General features: G+C 51.4%; 3 protein-coding genes across 5 annotated transcripts in view; 1 reads left to right on the top strand and 2 right to left on the bottom strand.

The window, feature by feature from the left end:
• Window positions 1-418: 418 nt before the first annotated feature.
• Window positions 419-1,516, bottom strand: Tssk2 (testis specific serine kinase 2). Its single transcript, XM_004670811.3, has one exon. The coding sequence runs from the start codon at window positions 1,493-1,495 to the stop codon at window positions 419-421; it is 1,077 nt and encodes a 358-aa protein (XP_004670868.1). The 5' UTR covers window positions 1,496-1,516.
• Window positions 1,517-8,207: 6,691 nt separating this feature from the next.
• On the bottom strand, window positions 8,208-10,219 carry Tssk1b (testis specific serine kinase 1B). The gene has a single exon (XM_004670809.3). It carries the CDS (start codon window positions 9,458-9,460, stop codon window positions 8,351-8,353), a length of 1,110 nt encoding a protein of 369 aa, XP_004670866.1. The 5' UTR covers window positions 9,461-10,219; the 3' UTR covers window positions 8,208-8,350.
• Window positions 10,220-12,001: 1,782 nt separating this feature from the next.
• Dgcr2 (DiGeorge syndrome critical region gene 2) overlaps window positions 12,002-18,485 on the top strand; it is a 57,876-nt gene continuing 51,392 nt past the window's right edge. For 2 of the 3 annotated variants that reach the window (XM_004670805.2, XM_004670806.2), the window contains exon 1: window positions 12,004-12,301. In XM_004670805.2, the coding sequence (XP_004670862.1) occupies window positions 12,223-12,301 (79 nt within the window). In that variant the 5' untranslated portion in view covers window positions 12,004-12,222. Of the gene's footprint in view, window positions 12,302-18,485 lie in introns of all 3 variants that reach the window. The other variant, XM_045132493.1, reaches the window with a different exon arrangement.

The raw sequence follows: 18,485 nt of genomic DNA, 5'->3' as shown, positions 1-18,485 counted from the left end.
AGGGAGAGACGAGGAGCTGCCTGGCCTCGGGGACAGGGGCAGGTCAGAGGCAGATGAATGGTCCTAGCATACATGGGCCATGGCGGAGGTCCCCTCCTTGCCACAGGCCTCACGGGGAGTTTGCCTGTCCCTGAATGCTGGTCTCTGGCCCCCTGTGCTGGAGACTCCTAGAAAAAACTTTCCTTACAGGGCAGTATTCATGCTTATGGCACTTTGAATTATCCAGTGGTCAGTAATTAATGTCTTTGGTACTAAGTGGAAGAAAGCTAATAGAACGTAATCAAAATAGTGGTTTAATTGACAGATTTTACTATTTCCTTGCATCTGTGCCTTCTTCAGCCCCTCTTCACCTACTTAGCTTACGTGAGTGCCAACTGCACACGATGCCCGTCCCCCCTCCCCCCAGGGCACTCCACCATTAGGTGCTTGCCTTCCCCACCTCAACTCCAGAGACATGATGGTCTTTAGCTCTAGAAGTCTCGGCCAGCCTGTCTTCCACCTTGTCTTCATTCTCGGGCATCACCAGCAGCCGATGCTGGATTTTGGCCCCTAGTTTGTGGTCAGGCCGATGGTCAGGTCTTGATCCCGGACGAGTGTCCAACTTGCACTCAGCCCGATACTTGCCCTCCCCCTCCCTCTTAAAAGAGGCAGAAGACAAGGCTTTGGGCTTGGGGGGCTGCAGCCACGAGTGGCTGAGGATCTCGTCAATGTGCAGCCTCCGGCTGACGTCGGGCTGCAGGATGCGGTAGATGAGGTCCTTGCACTCACCCGTCAGGTTCTTGGAGCGCGGGAAATCCACACGGTGCTCCTTCTGGATGCGCAGCATCTTTTTGATGTCGGAGTCGTCGTAGGGCATGGAGCCACAGACCATGATGTAGAGGATCACGCCCAGGCTCCAGATGTCGTACACCTTGGGCTGGTAGGGGATGCCCTGCAGCACCTCCGGAGCCGCGTAGGCTGCCGACCCACAGAAGGTTTTGCTGAGAACTATGCGCCCACTGCCGTCCCGCAGACAGCGCTTGGAGAAGCCAAAGTCGGACAGCTTGATGTTGAAGTCCTTGTCGAGCAGGAGGTTCTCGCACTTGAGGTCTCGGTGGACGACATCCAGGTCGTGGCAGTACTTGACAGCCGAGGAGAGCTGGTGGAACATCTTGCGTGCCACGTCCTCGTGCAGGGCTCCCCGGCACTTGATGAATTCGAGGAGGTCACCCTGGACCCCAAGCTCCATGACAATGTAGATTCGCCCATCTGAGGTTTCGAAGATCTCGTACGTCTTGATGATGGAGCGGTGGTTGACAGTGGCCAGGATGTCCATCTCCCGAGGAAGGAATCTCTCCACAAAGTCACTGGGCGTTTTCTTGCGGTCGATGATCTTGACTGCCACGTTGAACTTGAGGCGCTCTGAATAGGCAGATTTCACTTTTGCATAAGAGCCTTTGCCCAGGTTGATTCCCACGATGTAACCCTTCTTCCTTAGGACCGTGGCATCATCCATTGTGCCAGGAGCGGCCGATGCCACTGCCCTCTACATCCCCTCCCCACATGGGCCAGTAGGCATTGCCCTCATTCCCACTGTGGGGAGGCGTCTGGCCGGACTGGACCTGCACTTAAATGGGTGGAACGCTCAGCACTGTTGCCAGGTGACTTCAGCAAATGAAGTCATAAAGCCAGGATGTTGGGAGTGAGGACTGGGTGTGTGTCTGTGTGTGGGGATGGGGGGGGGGGTGCTTGGAACCCTGGAAGCCAGGGTAGCCTGAAAGGAACAGCCCCTTGCCACCTACTGGAATGAAGCCAGCACCCAGACCTGTGGTAATCATCCCTGACGTTTCTCGCTGTGGTTTCCCTGTCACAAGTGAAGCCCACTGGGAAGAGGTGCAGGGCCAGCCCCGTACCTATTTCCCTCATCTAGCCATGGGAACTAGTTCTGCCTTGGTCCTCGTCACACTAGGTTTAATTTCCTGCTGCTGCTCTGTGATGCGGGGAAAACTTCCTGTGGAGCTTGTGTCCTTGGGAGACTGCCTAGGCCCAGCCAAGGCTGCATGAAAGTAGTTCTGTTAAGCCTAGGCATCAGCAGGCTCTTAGAACTTCAGAGTGGGCAGAGAAAGCCCCACTTTGGTGAACAAGTGGGGACAAGGGAGGGTAGGCAGTGCTCAGGGAAGGGTCAGGTGTGGAGACCGAGTCAGGCTTCAACCATACAGAGGAGGTGGTGAAACGCCCAGCCAGCCAGGCATGAGCTGTGTAGAGCTGAGTCAGCTGTCAGGAGGGAGGAGCAGAACATCAGATTCGCATTGCTGCAGTAAACACCCGACCAAGAGCAGCTTGTGGGGAAAAGGTTTATTTTCGCTTACAGACTCGAGGGGAATCTCCATGATAGCAGGGGAAAACGATGGCATGAGCAGAAGGTGGACATCACCCCTGGCCCACATAAGGTAGACAACAGGAACAGGAGGGTGTGCCAAACACTGGCAAGAGGAAGCTGGTTATAATGCCCATAAACCCACCCCCAACAATACACTGCTTCCCAGAGGATTCAATTCCCAATTGCCATCAGCTGGGGACCTAGCATTCAGAATACCTTAAGTTTATGGGGGACACCTGAATGAAACCACCACAGAGGAAAAGAAAGGGCCTTTTCTCTAAGTGACAGGCGCCATTGTACAATCCAGGTCCCATTTTTAGATGGTCACTGGCAGAAAGAGAAGCGAATTGGCTTTGGGGTGAGTCAGGGCTCTGAAGAAGCTGCCATGAGGAGCTGAAGACAAGCCAGCTTAGACACTGTCAGGGAGGCTGTGGCCAAGGCCCTTAGTGCTGGGTGGCCTTGGGGTTGGCAGCCCATAGCATTGAAGAGCAAGCTCCTGGGAAGTAGAGTCCACAATCCCATCATGTTTGTGCACAATGGGCAGGGATTGCCCAGTGAAGTCCTATCACATTGCTCATTGTTTGTATGTAGTACTTTAGGGCTGCAGAGATGGCTTAGCAGTTAAAGTGCTTGCCTACAAAGCCAAAAGACCCAGGTTGAATTTTCTAGGACCCATGTAAACCAGATGCACAAGGTGACACATGTGTCTGGAGTTCATTTTCAGTTGGTTGGAGGACCTGGCATGCCCTTTCTCTCCAATTAAAAAAAAAAAAGTCTTTAGAAGCTGGGCATGGTGGCACATATCTTTAATCCCAGCTCTAGATAGGAGGATTGCTGTGGGTTCAAGGCCACCCTGAGACTACATAGTGAATTCCAGGTCAGCCTGAGCTAGAGTGAGACCCTACATCAAAAATAAAAAAAAAAAAACTTTAGAAAAATATGTTTTATTTATTTGAGAAAGAGGCACCTATATACACAGAGAATAGGCATGCCAGGGCCTCTAGTTGCTGCAAATAAACTCCAAATGCATGTGCCACCTTGTGCATCTGGCTTTATGTAGGTAGTGGGGAATCAAACCTGGTTCCTCAGGCTTTGCCATCAAGCACCTTCACCTCTAAGCCATCTCTCCAGACCGTCCATCTTTTTTGTGCTTGGTGCACAAACTCACTCCCAAACTTCTATCTGGGGCTTTCCTCTGTGTGCATCTCTCCTTGACTACTTTGGAAGCGCCAAGGTTCATTGTCATCCTATCCTAGTGATCCTGTGTCCACAGAGAGCAGCCAGGAGGTAACCCGGGAGACCAAGGAAGGCTCACTTCCACGTGGAGAGGGAAGGATGGAGACCCATCAAAGCAGAAAAGGCACAGGAGTCCACGGACAGAGGATCCACCAAGAGAACCAGAGGAATGCCAGGCGTGGTGGTGCACACTTTAATCCCATCATTCTAGAGAGAGGTAGAAGAAGGATCTCTCTGAGCTAGAGGCCACCCTGAGACTACATAATGAGTTCTAGGTCAGTATGGGCTAGAGTAAGACACCTACCTCAAAAAAAACATGAAAACAAAAATAAAGCCGGGCGTGGTGTAATATGCCTTTAATCAGGAGGCAGAGGTAGGATTGCTGGGAGTTCAGGCCACCCTGAGACTACATAGTAAATCCCAGCTAGAATGAAAACCTACCTCAGAAAAACTAAAAGAAAGGGTGGGGACCAGGAGAGATGGCCTAGCAGTTAAAGCATTTGCATGCAAAGCCAAAGGACACAGGTTCAATTTCTCAGGACCCACGTAAGTCAGAGGCACAGGTGGCACATGCATCTGGAATTCCTTTGGAGTGGCTGAAGACTGGGATGCCTATTTTCTCTCTCCCTCTCCCTCTTCCCCTCCCCCCCCCAAATAAAAATACAGAACAGGAGGAGCAGGATGTGCCAGAGGCACATCTGGTGTATGTAGAGCACACCTTGGGTCTGACAGGTAAGACCAGGCTGCAAGGCTGAGATAGCTGGATGGGTTACTACGGCACCGCTTCCCTTGTCCTCTGGGTCTGTGGAGCACTGGGGTTAATGGTTTTTGCTAAATGCATTCCTTCCTTTTGGGTGCATTTTTGGCCTGAAGAGCCAAAAAGCTCACTCCTTTGTGTTCTGAAAAGAGTTGGCTGTAATATTTGTAGATTCCTCTCCCCTCTCACATCCCTTCTCCTCCCAAACTTCTATCTGGGGCTTTCCTCTGTGTACTGATCTCGCTGACTTCATCGTCTAGTGGATTCTGTTGCCTTGCACCTGACCCTTCCCCAGAACAATGTGGTCTCTGGTTCTTGGGAAACATTCCAGAGGAGGCAAAGATCAGTTTGGCATAAGCTGCTGGGAGATTTCATTCAGGAAGTGTTTACAGAGCTTTCAGGGGAAAAGATTAGAAGGGACGGGACCTCCAGGAAAGCCCAGTGTTGAGTTCTGTCGCCAGGGACCTGCACAGTCTGGAAATCCCCAGCCCTCCAAGCTTTGCTTTCACTGACCCACAATCATTTGAGGGTCTGCGTTAGGTGTCAAGAGATACCCGTTAAGAAACAGCCAGGCCTTGTGGAACCCAAAGGCTGAAAGGCTTACTAACACACCAACCAATAATGAATGCAAAATGGTGGTTATGCCATAACAGGGTGGTGGAGCTGTGAGAACAGAAACGGGGCTTGAGCTTAAGGAAGCTGGAGAAGGCTAAAGTCTGTAGAACAAGTCCCAGAAGGAGGTGTACACCCTGAGGTTCATGATGTACAGAAACTATGACCAGGTCATGGGTGCCACCGACAGCCCCTGAGGGTGACTGAGCCAGGGTCAACAACAAGACAAGTGGTCAAACCCAGTGAGGCCACGTGTGGAGGAGTGGGTTCAGTCACCTGGTCCTGCCGCTACAGATGATGCTCTTCCAGCAGAACACCCACCCTCTGAGCTATTTTCCCATGCACAAAGCATACAGCAGGTACAGCCCTTCTCAGCATAACTGCCTCCTGGCTGGGTTTCAAGCAGCCTCAGGTCTTGCTGTCTTCTATTCCGAGGACAATGCCAAGCCTGCTGTGATGAGGGGAGGAGCCCATGACTCTTAGGACTTTCCTACCAGCCAGTCTTAAGTGTCCTGGAGTCTCCTGCTCCATCCAGCTCTCTTCATTGCAAAGAGGAGAGCTTGTCCAATGTCATTCTCTCCAGTTCCAACCAGGGCCTGCTCTGCACCTGGATCCTGGGCACTCGGGTCTCCTAGACAGAATTCGAGGTGAAGATTGCAAAGCACCACAGGGGACCCAGAAGGCCTTTAGGAGGTTAAGTCTCCCTGGATAAGCCTATGGAGATAGCAGTCATCCCTGAAGACTCAGTAAGTATGCTCATGGCACATACATGTGGTTGGGTATGGGAGGGGTGATGTTTGTTATCAACTTGGCCAGATTAGGAATCCAGACATTCCTCTCGTGCAGGTATACGAGGTTGCTTCCAGGAAGGATTAACTGAAGGAGGAAGTGGGTGGCCCTCCTGGTGGTGGGCTCTATCTAGGGAAGCTCTGAGAGAACACAGCCCCTTCCCACCTGGCTGCCTGTGCCCCTCGCTGGTGCCTTTTACCCGACTCCCCGCTCCCTATGCATTCATATATGCATCTTTCCTGTGGGGCCATCCTTCACTGGCATCGAAACCAAGTGTCTACTAGCCTACTACTGTGGACTGAAGGCCAGCAGCTCTCCAGGAATCCTCCAGACCTTCCATGCCAGCCATGTGGACTGAGCAGCTACCAGGTTCTTTGACTCTCAAGCCTACAAGACTGCTGATTGTTGGATTGCTATAAAATAATCCAATAAATCCACTTTTTAATACCAACTCATTCCACTGATTCTGTTCCTCTAGAGAACCCTGACTAATACAGATTGTGGTACCCAGGCATGGTTCTAGAGAAACAGAATGGTAAAGACGGATTTCTCTAGTGGACACGTCTTGTGGGGAGGAAGGGACTTAGTGACTGTATATAAAACTTTTGAATATTTGTGGAAAAGTAAGAAAAAATAGTACTGATTGGTTGCTTCTAACAAATCTGGATAAACTACTAAGGGAAAAGCATAAGCTCAGACAGGAAAAATTGCCAGCATAAGATACACACAAGCAGTCTGATCTAAGTGTCCCTGGAAGAGACCCTTCTCTCTGGCAGCCATAGGGCTCAAGTTGCAGAAAAACAAACCCAAGCCCTCATCACACAATTGGCTGACTTTTTTTGCAACCTAAGTTCAAAGTCCAAGCCTCAAAGAGAATCAGCAGTTAAAACTGATTGAAAGAGAGTGGGATCCTGTAACTGGGAATGGAGAAGGGTGGCAAGACCCTGATGAAGCATAGACACTGAACTCTCAGATCCTGATGAACTTAATTTGCCAAGAACGTGGCCTCTCTGCCCTTAGCAATGGTTGTACCCCTACCCCTGTGCCCCAAAGTGTTGCCCTCTCCACCTTTGCCTGAGGGAATTAATCCTGAATTGCCTGAAGAATCAACAATGACCTTCCCTGAAGAAGGTGCCAGACAGTATTGTGCTGATGCCCCTCAGGGTCCACTCAGCTTTGCCACTAAACCTATAACCAGATGCAAGACTAAACAGGCTCCTAAAAGTGAGATAAAATCGTGACCCATGAGGAAGTATGATATACCTCACTCTCAGTACCAATTAACACCAAAAGCAGATGATAGAAGGAAAGGATTTATTTTGATTTACAGTCTTGAGGGGAAGCTTCACAATGGCAGGGAAAAGAAGGTAGAGCAGAGGCTGGATATCACCTCTGCCACATTCCGTGGGAAACAACAGTAGGAGAGTGGACCCAACTTTGGCAAGGGAGAGCTCTGGGCTGTAACACCCCATAGTCTGCCCCCAACAACACACCTCCTCCAGCAAAGTTCTACCTGCCAAACTGTCACCTGCTGGGGACCAAGCCTTCAAAACACACGAATTTATGGGTGACTTTCATTCAAACCAGCACAAGGTCTGAGGTGTGATGCTGGGAGATCATCAGGGGAAGGACAGCTCAGAGGCCAGGCACTAGTATCTTTCCTGAGGGTGATGGGAGCTGGGCTAGATGTAGAAGGGGGTACTTTGGGAGGTGATGGGAAGAGTGGGGGAACAGTAGGGACTGCCTATCTTGCCTGTTAGGGTCAGCTTCCAGGTCTGGCAGGGATGTCACTCCTGAGACTGGGGGGGAATGGGATGTGGTCAAGGCAACATGGGAATGTGGAACATCCTGGGCCCTCCAGTGGAGCCCCTTATTCAAAAGTTGACAGATTGGCAAGGTGGGGCAACTTAGGGCACCAGTGAGAACTGGGTGCTGGCTGGACATGAGGGTCATGTCCTGTAGTGGGTAGAGCTGAAAAAAACAGCTGCCAAGCGAGTTAGGGAGCCAGGAGGTACTGCCCTCTATCGTCTCCCCCCAGCCTGCTCCCCCAGGCAAGCTTGTGCACCCAGGGTGACGACAGCACATCTCGACCGCGGAGCCAATTCTCAGTGTGTGACGTTCTGGCTTACCACCCCTCTTCCTCAGGCAGCCATGCCACCCATGGCTTGCCCTCTCTTTGTCCACTACCCACCCTGCCTGCACTCCTGGGCCTCTGGAAGCACATCTTCCTTTCTTACCTTACCTGTCCTAGTCTTGGCTCCTCCCCAGGTCTCCCCCAACCCATTCTAGCCTGTGACTGGTACAGCTGCCTCAGCCAGAGCCTGGGATGGATTCTGCCATGAGTGAAGGTTTGCAGTCCGAGTGGGAAACAAGGGGAAGCTGGGGAAAGAAAGGTCTTGGGATCTGCAATAATATAATGATTTATTGTTCCTTAGCCATGCGAGTTTACCAAGTTCAAAGGGAGGGAGAAGAAACTGACGAAAATAGTAGCTCATTCAGGACTGCCTTCTCGGTCTCATCCCTTGACTTCTAGGCTCAGGCTTCAAGCATGAGCTCTGCCTCATTTCCTGCTGGCCCCCTGGGCTGCAAGAGACTTACTAAGTGTGCGTCTCTGAAGACTGTTGGGGGAATCCTTCCTCTGACTTCTTGGTCAGCTCAGGGTTGAAGGCCAGGGTCTCTGCCTGCCTGGATGTTGGCACTGTATTCTCCTGGGACTTTACTTCAGACCCAGCCTCAGGCCGGGCTTCAGGATGTGATTCTTCCCGAGGTTCCATCTTGGTGGCAGACTTCTTGTCAGTGCCAAGTTCAGGGACCCACAGAGAATGAGCAGTCCCGGCGCTCTCCCCTTCCTTATTGATGGCTCCAGCAGACTGACCCCGTGACCTGGGCTGCACCCAACAGTGGCTGAGGATCTCATCGATGTGCAGCCGCCGGTTAACATCTGGCTGTAGCATTCGGTAGATGAGGTCCTTGCACTCGCTGGTCAAGTGCTTGGAGCGTGGGAAGTTGACACGGTGCTCCTTCTGGATGCGCAGCATCTTTTTGATGTTGGAGTCGTCGTAGGGCATGGAGCCACAGACCATGATGTAGAGGATCACGCCCAGGCTCCAGATGTCGTACACCTTGGGCTGGTAGGGGATGCCCTGCAGCACCTCCGGGGCCGCGTAGGCTGCCGACCCACAGAACGTCTTGCTTAGTGTCAGGCGACCGTTATCGTCCCGCAGACAGCGCTTGGAGAAGCCAAAGTCGGACAGCTTGATGTTGAAGTCCTTGTCGAGCAGGAGGTTCTCGCACTTGAGGTCTCGGTGGACGACATCCAGGTCGTGGCAGTACTTGATAGCCGAGGAGAGCTGGTGGAACTTCTTTCGAGCATCATCCTCTTGTAGGGCTCCTCGGGTCTTGATGAATTCGAGGAGGTCACCCTGGACCCCAAGCTCCATGACGATATAGACTTTGCCATCTGACGTCTCAAAGATCTCATAGGTCTTGACGATGGAGCGGTGGTTTAGCATGGCCAGAATCTCAATTTCCCGGGGAAGGAATTTCTCCAGGAAGTCTGCGGGGGCCTTCTTGCGATCGATTATCTTGACCGCCACGTTGAACTTTAGGCGCTCAGAGTAAGCCGATTTGACTTTCGCATATGAGCCCTCTCCCAAGTTTATCCCCATGATGTACCCTCGTCGCTTGAGAATGGCAGCGTCATCCATGGTGCGAGGAGCACCCAGTGCCTCCGAGGATGCCCTCTATTTCCCTGCCAGACATGGGCCAGCAGCGTCCTCATTTACAATGTGGACAGAGTCCTCTGGGCTGGCCGGGCCTGCTGACCCTGCCTCTAAGAGGCCAAGACTCTAGCATAGAACATTCAGCCCTGTCTCCCAGGTGACTTCAGTAGGTGAAGTCACAAAGGAGGAGTGCCCTGGGGGAATGAAGCTCTGGCCCATGCCATTTGGGCTTAGAACCTGAGTGGTTTACCAGTGGGCTGGAGCAGACTGAAAGCCAACAGAGTGGCCTCAGGTTTGACTAGGACACAATAAGGTAGGAGGGGACGGGGGGAGGGGAGTTATGAATGTGTACTAATGTTTCTAGACCTAGGGCCTGGACTTCCCTGCAGTGTGCAGCTGATCATTGCATACCCAAGGAACTCAGGGTAGTGGTCTTCTAGGTCAAGGGTCAAGCAGGAAACAGAAGATATATTCAACTAGGCACAACTGGGGGAGGGCTTCATAAAGGGGTGGTTTACAAAAGTGGGGGCAGAATGTGGAGAAACAAGCGTGCTGCAGCACATTACAGCACTGTTGGACCCTTGGCTTGCATGGGAGGAGGAGGCAATAAGTACTATACAGACAGGACTACCCTGACAGAATGACCTTCCATGGAGGGAAAGAACCAGGCTACAGTGATTTCATGGACCCATGCAAGGGAAAAGACCCTTACTTCTTTTCCTGCCCTTCAGCTTTAATCTCATGTCTTTTATTTTATTTGCACATGTGTATGCGCATGCGTGCATGCATACATGTACCTCACACATACACACACACACACACACACACACACACACACAAACAGGGTCTCTTGCTGCTGCAAACCAATGCCCATTCTGCTTTACATGGGTGGCTAGGGAATTGAACCCCAGCCAGCAGGCCCCACAAGCAAGCACCTTAAACTGCTGAGCCATCTCTTCAGCCTTTGATGCTGTCCACACAGGCAGCCATGGGGGCACAGAGCAGCGCTGAGAAGGGTGGAGATGAGCCAATAAGGGCAGCGGCGACTCTGCCCTTTGAGGAGCCAGCCCTCTGCCATTTTGCTGCATGGTTGGTCTGGGTTTCTCATCACCCTGCACTGTGTTTTCTCCATCTGAACCTTCCCTGGTCTGCTTCTCATACAGCAGCTCTGCAAGCAGATGACTGACAGAAATTCTGCTTTTCACTGAAAGTTCCTTCCTAGGTACCTGCCTAACCCAAGGCCCTCATGGTTCCTAGGTCACAGCTGCAGGGGGTGGGGGTGGGGGTGGGCAGAACACGGAGCCTGGATTCTTCACTGAATCCTGGGAATGTTCCATGAGGACCCCAAGCTCCAAGGACAGCAACGAACATGAACATTTGCTTCGCTTTGGCCATCAGGGGTCCCTGTTGTGAGAGGACCTTTGTGCAACACCTCCCCTGGACCAAGTCCTGGGAGAGGAGGAACCCCCGAAGGTCTAGCCTAACCTTGGGTTTGACCTTTGCCTTACCCACCTACAAGGAATTAGCATTCCTCCCTCACGTGGCTCCAAGTGTCACAGGCTGGAACCCTAGTACTCTCAAAGGGACGATTAGGAGTGAGTCAGGGGAGATGGAGATGAGTCAGGCTGGGCTAGGCTCCCACCAGCTTTATCTTTTGTCCCCCACATCTTTTCTCTGCTTCTTCATCACCTTTCTAGGAGCCTGATCACCCACTACCAGGCGTGTGCATGGTTAAATCCCCTGGACATCTTCTCCATGCTGTTGCGGATCCGGCACCTGCTGCCTTTTTTCCCACATTCTTCATTTCTTTGATGATAGGTGTGAGATCAGCGCTTGGTGCTTCATTCCCAGAGTTTAGCCTCTTTGCCTAGGCTTTCTTCTCACCAGCTGTATAGGCAGGTCCTTCCTGGAGGAGGTCAGGTCTGCTGAAGGATCCAGTCTTCCCCGTTACTCTAGATCATTTCCTCCTCTGTTGAAATATTTTGTTTTTGTGCACAGATAGGTGGACCTCCTGAGAACCACCCTCCAGGTCTGCAGACCCGTCCCCAGTTTTCTTCTCGCCTTCATAAGTTAGTTCTTATAAAGATCCCTTTAGGATATTGGTTGGGCACGGGGCTAGACCTACAGGTGTGAAGACCCTACAAGGTCCCCTTTGCTCCCGCGGCTCCACTGCACCCAGCCAGCAGACCTCGCTGTTCACAATGTCCATCACCGCGGTCCCGCGCTCAGGCCCTCGGGCAGATCTCTTTGGCTGCCTTGATTGATACCAAGGACTACAGCCTCCGAGCCTCACCTCTCTGCATAGCCAATGGCAAGCCGTCCTGCTGGTAGGCTCCGCCCCCTGTCCTCTTTCGGGCCCCGCCGCCCGGGCCCCGCCCCCTCCGCTTGGCAGATGGCGTGTGCGCACGCAGCAGGGGAGCGCTCATTGGTCCGCGCCCGCGTCGCGGACGGGGGTGGGCGGGGCTGCGCGGCGCGAGCAGAAGCCGCCATCTTGCGCGGAGCCGGAGTCTCAGCCCGTGGCTGCCTGCGGCCTGGCGTGCGCGCGAGCCCCGCGGCGGGCGGGCCCGGGCCGAAGCCATCAGCAGGTTCCTCCTCATCGTCTCCGGTTGTTGTTTTTGTTTATTTTTCCTCTCCACCCGCTACCCCAACCCCAGGCTCCAGTCCAATCTGAGCACCCAGATCCCGGTCCAGTCCGGCCTCTCCGCGGGGGTCACGCGGCTGCCCCGGGGACGATGAACGGAGGATAAATGGTGCCCAAGGCAGACAGCGGCGCCTTCCTGCTGCTCTTCCTGCTCGTGCTCACCGTCACCGAGCCGCTGCGGCCAGGTGCGCGGCGCGGTGGGGCGGGGCGGGGGCGGGGCGCGGCCGGGCCTGGGAGGGGCCGGGGTCGCCCCGGGACGACCTCCACCACTAGGGCCCGGGGACTCCCGCGGCTGGAGGGCCTGCTGGACGGAGCATCTTGCGCGCGCTCGCGGCGCCTCATAGCCTGCCTGCGCCCCCCACCCCACGCACCTCTCCCACCGCATCCCGAAGGTCTGCGGGCACCTGCTGTCCCAAGCATCCGCCCCACCACCGTGGCCCTTGTGCCAACCTTTCAGCCCTGGACAGCGGTGGCTTGGGAAGGTGACTGCCATTCAGTGAGATGCTGCAGCGGAGAGGTGCTCGGCTCAGAGCCTGGACCCCCGAGAAGGCTGTAGGAACCCCCCCACACACATACACACACAGTCACTGCAGAGCAGAGCCCCTCTTTAAGGAGTTTGTGCGATGTGACTCAATGCTTCTAGAACTCTCTTTGGAGTTTTGGTGTGTCCTGGGTCCTTTTCTACCTCACTTAAGATACCCCTGAAACTGCACCGAGAAAACCCCCACACACTCGTACACCGTCATGAGTCCCAGTACTGCAGGCCCTGCGTGCTTTTAGTGAATTCCAAAAAAAAAGTTATAGTCATCAGGGAAAACATATGGAACTTGAAAGTCCCTATATATATATATTAATTACACACAAGGTACGATTTTTAAATTTTTATTAGATATGGATACATTTAGTTTGTTTTGGTTTTTTGTTTTGTTTTTTTGAGAGAGAGAGAAGAGAGAATGGGCATGCCAGGGCCCTCTAGCTGCTGCAAAGGAACCCCAGATGCATGTGTCACTTTGTGCAACTGACTTTACTTGACTACTGGCCAATTGAACCTAGGCCAGTACTTTGCAAGTAAGTGCCTTTAGCTACTGAGCCATTTTCCGGCTGGGAAAAATATGATTCTTTACTTTATTCTATGTGTTTTTTAATGGAAGAAGGGTCCCATGAAAGCAGAAATGCTCAGGGTTCTGTGGTTGACAACAGGTTAAGTGTGGGAGTAGAGTGGTGTGCCCCCTCTGCATTGCCCTGGCCAGGCTCCCAACTTGTACACATTGCAACTCTCATTGTTATTGTTGGTTTTTCCCTTTTGGTTGAGACAGGGTCTTATGTAGTCCAGACTGGTCTCAAACTCACTGTGTAGCAGAGCATGACCTTGAACTCCCAATCATGTGTGTGTATCACCATGCCTGGCTGCATTGGAACTCTTAGCTGTATGCCTTTGTCAGCTCTGTGGAATGTTTGCTTGTGTCTACTTGGTGGCCAAGGCCCTCAACGTGGGCAGCTTCGGGGATGGTTCTCTGAGCTCATTGCACAGCACAACTGGCTTCTCTGCCTAGTGAGGTGACTGTTGTGAAGTGACTTGCTAGGAATACTTGTGGATGGAAGTGCCATGTGGTGGTGGTGGTTGTTTGGGTGGGGGGGGGGGGGAATCACAGTCAATGAGCTTGTGGGTTCTTGTGATTAAAGTCTTTGTGTAGAGAGTGAAATGTCATCCCACTCTGCTTCTGGGCTTCCCAGTGTTGCAGATGAGGTCCCTGGGCTCAGAAATGAAGCCTGTCTCTCTTGCGTCTCTGGTCCTGTGTCCAGCATCTCCTGCCTAGATCACAGAAGTTCCTGATGCCCCTGACTTTTTCCCTTGCTTGTCTGTTCACATATCCTACCAACCATAGCAGGTCAGGAGACATGGTGAGTTCTCACATCCTGCTGCCTACCTAATGCCGGGATTAAAGGCGCACACCACCGTGTCCACCTGGCTGTTTCTTTTAAAATACATGTTTACTCTTGATTGAAGATGTGATACGTATTGGGTGCTGTTCTGAGCACCAATTTAGGTATTAACTTTCAAGTGGTCCCTGGTAGACTGCTGTTAGTCTCATATTGTGGACAAAGAGGTTGAAATGGAGAACTGTCAGAAAGTTAAGTGACCCAGGTGAGAGCCCCACCCCCAACCCCCACTGATGAAGTTTTAATCCTAGAAGTGTGGCTGGTCTGGGTCCCTGCCCACTGACGCTGTTTAGGTCCAGCCTTGGCCTCAGAAGGACTCATGCTTCAAACTGTGTCTTGAGTACTAGCTGCAAAGTGCCAGGCTTTGTCCCCATTGGGGACCAGGGTCCTCTAGGTGATAGGACAGTACTCTCCACCTTAGTACTCGACTCTGAGCACCCTTCTTTTGTGGCTGGCCATAGCATGTTACGGCTTTTCAAGGTAGGGTCTCAGTCTAGCCCAGGCTAATCTGGAATTCACAGTAGTCTCAGGGTGGCCTCAAACTATCGGTGATCCTCTTACCTCTGCCTCCCTGAGTGCTGGGATTAAAGGCATGCACCACCATGCCCAGCTCTCCAACCCCTCTTTTTAAAAAATATTTTCATTTTATTTATTTGCAAGGAGAGAGAGAGAATGTGAATGGGTACACCAGGGCCTCTTGACTCCGCAAACTGACTCCAGATGCATGCTCCATTGTGTATCTGGCTTTACATGGGTACTGGGGAATTAAACTCAGGCCATTAGGCTTGGCAAGCAAATGCCTCAACCGCAGAGCCATCTCTCCAGCCCAGTTATGGCCTCTTAATTTGGGTAGAAGGAAGGATTTGGATCTCTGGAGTAACCGTGGCAGCAAGATGAGGGTGCCTATGAGAGCCGTCATCCCACTGACCCTGTTCCCACCTGTGTGGGGGGTGTTGCATCACCTGCTCACCCTAAGATTTGTCTTTTATTTTGTTTGTTTATTTTTAGGTCTAATTGGGAAACAATCATACTATAGCTTCAACCATAGCTCTCTCCAGGGTGACTCTACCATACATAACAGAAAACTTTCTGTCTAAGCAGGGCTGCAGTCCAAGAATCCTAATCTCTGCAGGAGGCTTGTGATTGGCTGAGCCATCTGGGGAGGCGGCAGGACCAGCAGCTGTCGTCCTTGTGTTGCTGGCAAAGCTAGTTGGGAGAGGCAGACAGGCTGGCTCAGGTGGCGTTTACACCTGGCGGCAGCGTGGCTGGTCTCCAGCCTGGGTGAGCTGTCTTTGAGCTTAGGGTTCTTTTGCCTCTGGAATCCAGAGCGCTCTTTCAGGTGATGAGCACAGGGGCTGTCCAGTCACAGGTGGAAGCACCTACTTGCTGAAGGGCTGAGGGCTACTCGGCCTTGCCACATGCCCCTGAAGTTTGTCTTCTCCTCCAGAGCTCACTGTCCTGTGACACAGTAGAGTTTGTCATGCTAGAACATTTGAACTATTTTTTTTTATTTTGGTTTTATTTTTATTTATTTATTTGAGAGCGACAGAGAACTAGGCACGGGGGGGGGGGGGAATGGGCACGCCAGGGCTTCCAGCCACTGCAGACGAACTCCAGATGCATGCGCCCCCTTGTGCATCTGGCTAACGTGGGTCCTGGGGAATCGAACCTTGAACCGGGGTCCTTAGGCTTCACAGGCAAGCGCTTAACCGCTTAGCCATTAAGCCATCTCTCCAGCTCCACTTAAACTATTATTATGATTATGGTTAACAGTTTTCATTCGTCTTGGCTGAAAAGTGGTGTAGCACGCTGTACAACTTCACTAGCTAATGAACTGTCTCCTTCAAAAGAAGCCATTTTGCTTTGAGGCAGTCTCACTCTAGCCCAGGGCTGGCCTGGAACTCACACTATAGCCCAGACTGGCCTTGAATACATGGCAGTTCTCCTACCTAAGCCTCCGAAGTGTTGGGATTAAATGTATATGCAACCACACCTGGCCTAAAAGAAACTTTTAAAAAACAAGTGTGGTGCACACCTGCAATCCTAGCACTTGGAAGGCTGAAGCGGGCAGCTTGGGAGTTCAAGACCAGCCTAGGTTACATGAAACCCTCTCTTGGAAGAAAGGAAGAAAGAGCTGGAGAGATGGCTTAATGGCTAAAGCACTTGCTTTAGGAACCTAAGGACCCATGTAAGCCAGATGTACAAGGTGACACATTGCAGTGGCTAAAGGTCCTGGCCCGCCCATGTTCTCTATCTTCCTCTCCCTCAAATAAATAGGTAAAATATTTTTAAAAAGAGAGAAGGAAGAGGGAGGGAGGGTCAAAGGGAAAGAAATCTTTTATTTGGAAATACTTTCAAATCATAGAAAAAGTCACACACACCATGTGGTACTCTATGTGCTTACTCAGACTTACTTATGCTTAGCATTATGCTATAGATTTATTAGTGAAACACCCCCCCCTTTATGAGCCATTTGAAATTAAGTTGCCTACAGACATCATGATCCTTCATTCCCAATTGTGTGGATCATTGCCAGGAACTGGAGGTAGGTGACACCACCCTGTTATGCTCACCCAAAAGCATTGTCATGTCAAGCACAAAGGTTCTGAGGCTACAGGAAGCCCTGTGGTTAAAGCTTGGGCTGGCCAAGGTGTGTGTTGTGGTTGTTTATCAGTTGGTGGTTCATAGTACAATAAAGACTTGCTCTGAGTGAACCTCCGTGCTGCTGTTAGTTAATGCTGTGCCTTTCCTGCCCTCCTTGGCATCGTCCTAGTTCATGGTGTTTTCCTCTCCTCAGAGGGAGGTGACCTGGATGTCCTCGTGTTGCCTGAGCAGTGATGGCAGGTGATTCAGCTGCATGTGGGTCCTCTTACTCATGACAGTGGTCCAGTAGTTGATCTTCCCCTTCTGGGCTGAGCCTTTGACTACTGGAGAATTCCTGTGCCTCATTTGTCTTTCACTTGAGGAGCCCTTCACTGGTTTTTGACTCAGTGGACGATGTTAGTGACAACATTTAGGATCCAGAAGAGAGCCCATGACTTAGTAAATGCCTTCCTTGGTATACAGCCATATCATTCATTCATCACGGCACTTTTTTTTCTTTTTTATTTATTATGAGATATGGACATATTTTGCATGTAAACATCACATGTTGGGACCATTTTTTTTTCCCTCCTCCCTGCCCCTTTTCTGAAGAGGCCTTCTTTGTTGGGAATGCAGGTCATCCCCATGGGGATTGTGGGTCATGCACTGTGGGGCAGCAGTCACTTATGGGGGAGAGGCAATGTCTCTGTGCAAAATGCCCCAACTTGTGGCACTAACAATCTTTCCAGTCCCTCTTCCACAAAATTCCCTGAGCCACGCTGGGAGCATTTTAAGTCTACTTCAGTGATGGGCACTTAGGAGCATCTAGATATCTGGTTTGGTAGGTGTTGAGTGTCCTCAGTATTTTTCTCCATCACCCTTGTATTTATATTAGCTTAATTAAGAGAGCAGCATTCTTGCTCATTTCCCCAATTCCTCTGTGGTTTCAGCTGGGGCTGGGGTGGAGTGTGCTGGGTTGTTTTATCTCCTCAGGTCCAGCTCCCATCTGAAAAAGAGAAGCAGATTCTCCAACGGAGAGTGAAGTCAGTGCTAGTTAAATAGGATAACCATTCTTAATTTGGAGAGAATTAAAAGGGTATAGGCCCTCTTATAGCCCAGGGTTAGTGGGAGCTTGACAATGGGAAGCAGAATCATTATCTGGATATGATTCTGACTTGTTTCCCAATTCCAGATACAGTTTCCTTTCCACTGAGCAGATCTGTTAGCCAATCCAAGAGCAGTTGCTTACCTACCATGACTGTATGTCACTATTACACTTGTGTGAGCATCGCGTCAGGTTGTTTGCTTGTGAGTCACTTAGACTTTGAGTTGCTTGGGCAGCTGTTGGCCACTTTCCCCTGGTAGCTCATGTAGTGCCTTCCAGCACTAGATGGACTAACTGGGCACTGGCTCTCTTCCAGATTCCAACCAGTTCTCTCTATGGTCCGTGCTGATAGTATATGGAATCTTCAGCAGCGAATTAACCTCTGGTGGGTAATTAAGTGCTCTAACAGAAATCTGTCTTGTTTGTTTTGGGAGATCTAGTAGGTCTCTCTGATCAGCAACTCATTCTGAATGTACACCACATCCTGATGCAGGGAATTACAGGCCAGTGCCACAGGAAAAGAAAAAAAAAGAAGAAGAAAGAGAAACAGGAGAAATTTGAGGTTAGGTTTCATCTCACTCCCATCAGGGCCCTTCAATTCAGGTACTCCCCTAAGGTCCTCTTGAGGGTTCCACCTTTTAGCCTGACTTCCAGGATATAGGATTCTATGGTGCCAGTTCGGTTTGTGTCCCCCTCACCCTTTCCCTTCCCCCAAGTCCTACCCTCCATATTGTCCAAGC

Source organism: Jaculus jaculus, chromosome 13, assembly GCF_020740685.1.
Source record: "Jaculus jaculus isolate mJacJac1 chromosome 13, mJacJac1.mat.Y.cur, whole genome shotgun sequence".
Taxonomy (NCBI): domain Eukaryota; kingdom Metazoa; phylum Chordata; class Mammalia; order Rodentia; family Dipodidae; genus Jaculus; species Jaculus jaculus.
The sequence above is the reverse complement of the archived record's forward strand: the minus strand, read 5'-3'. Positions and strand labels throughout refer to the sequence as shown.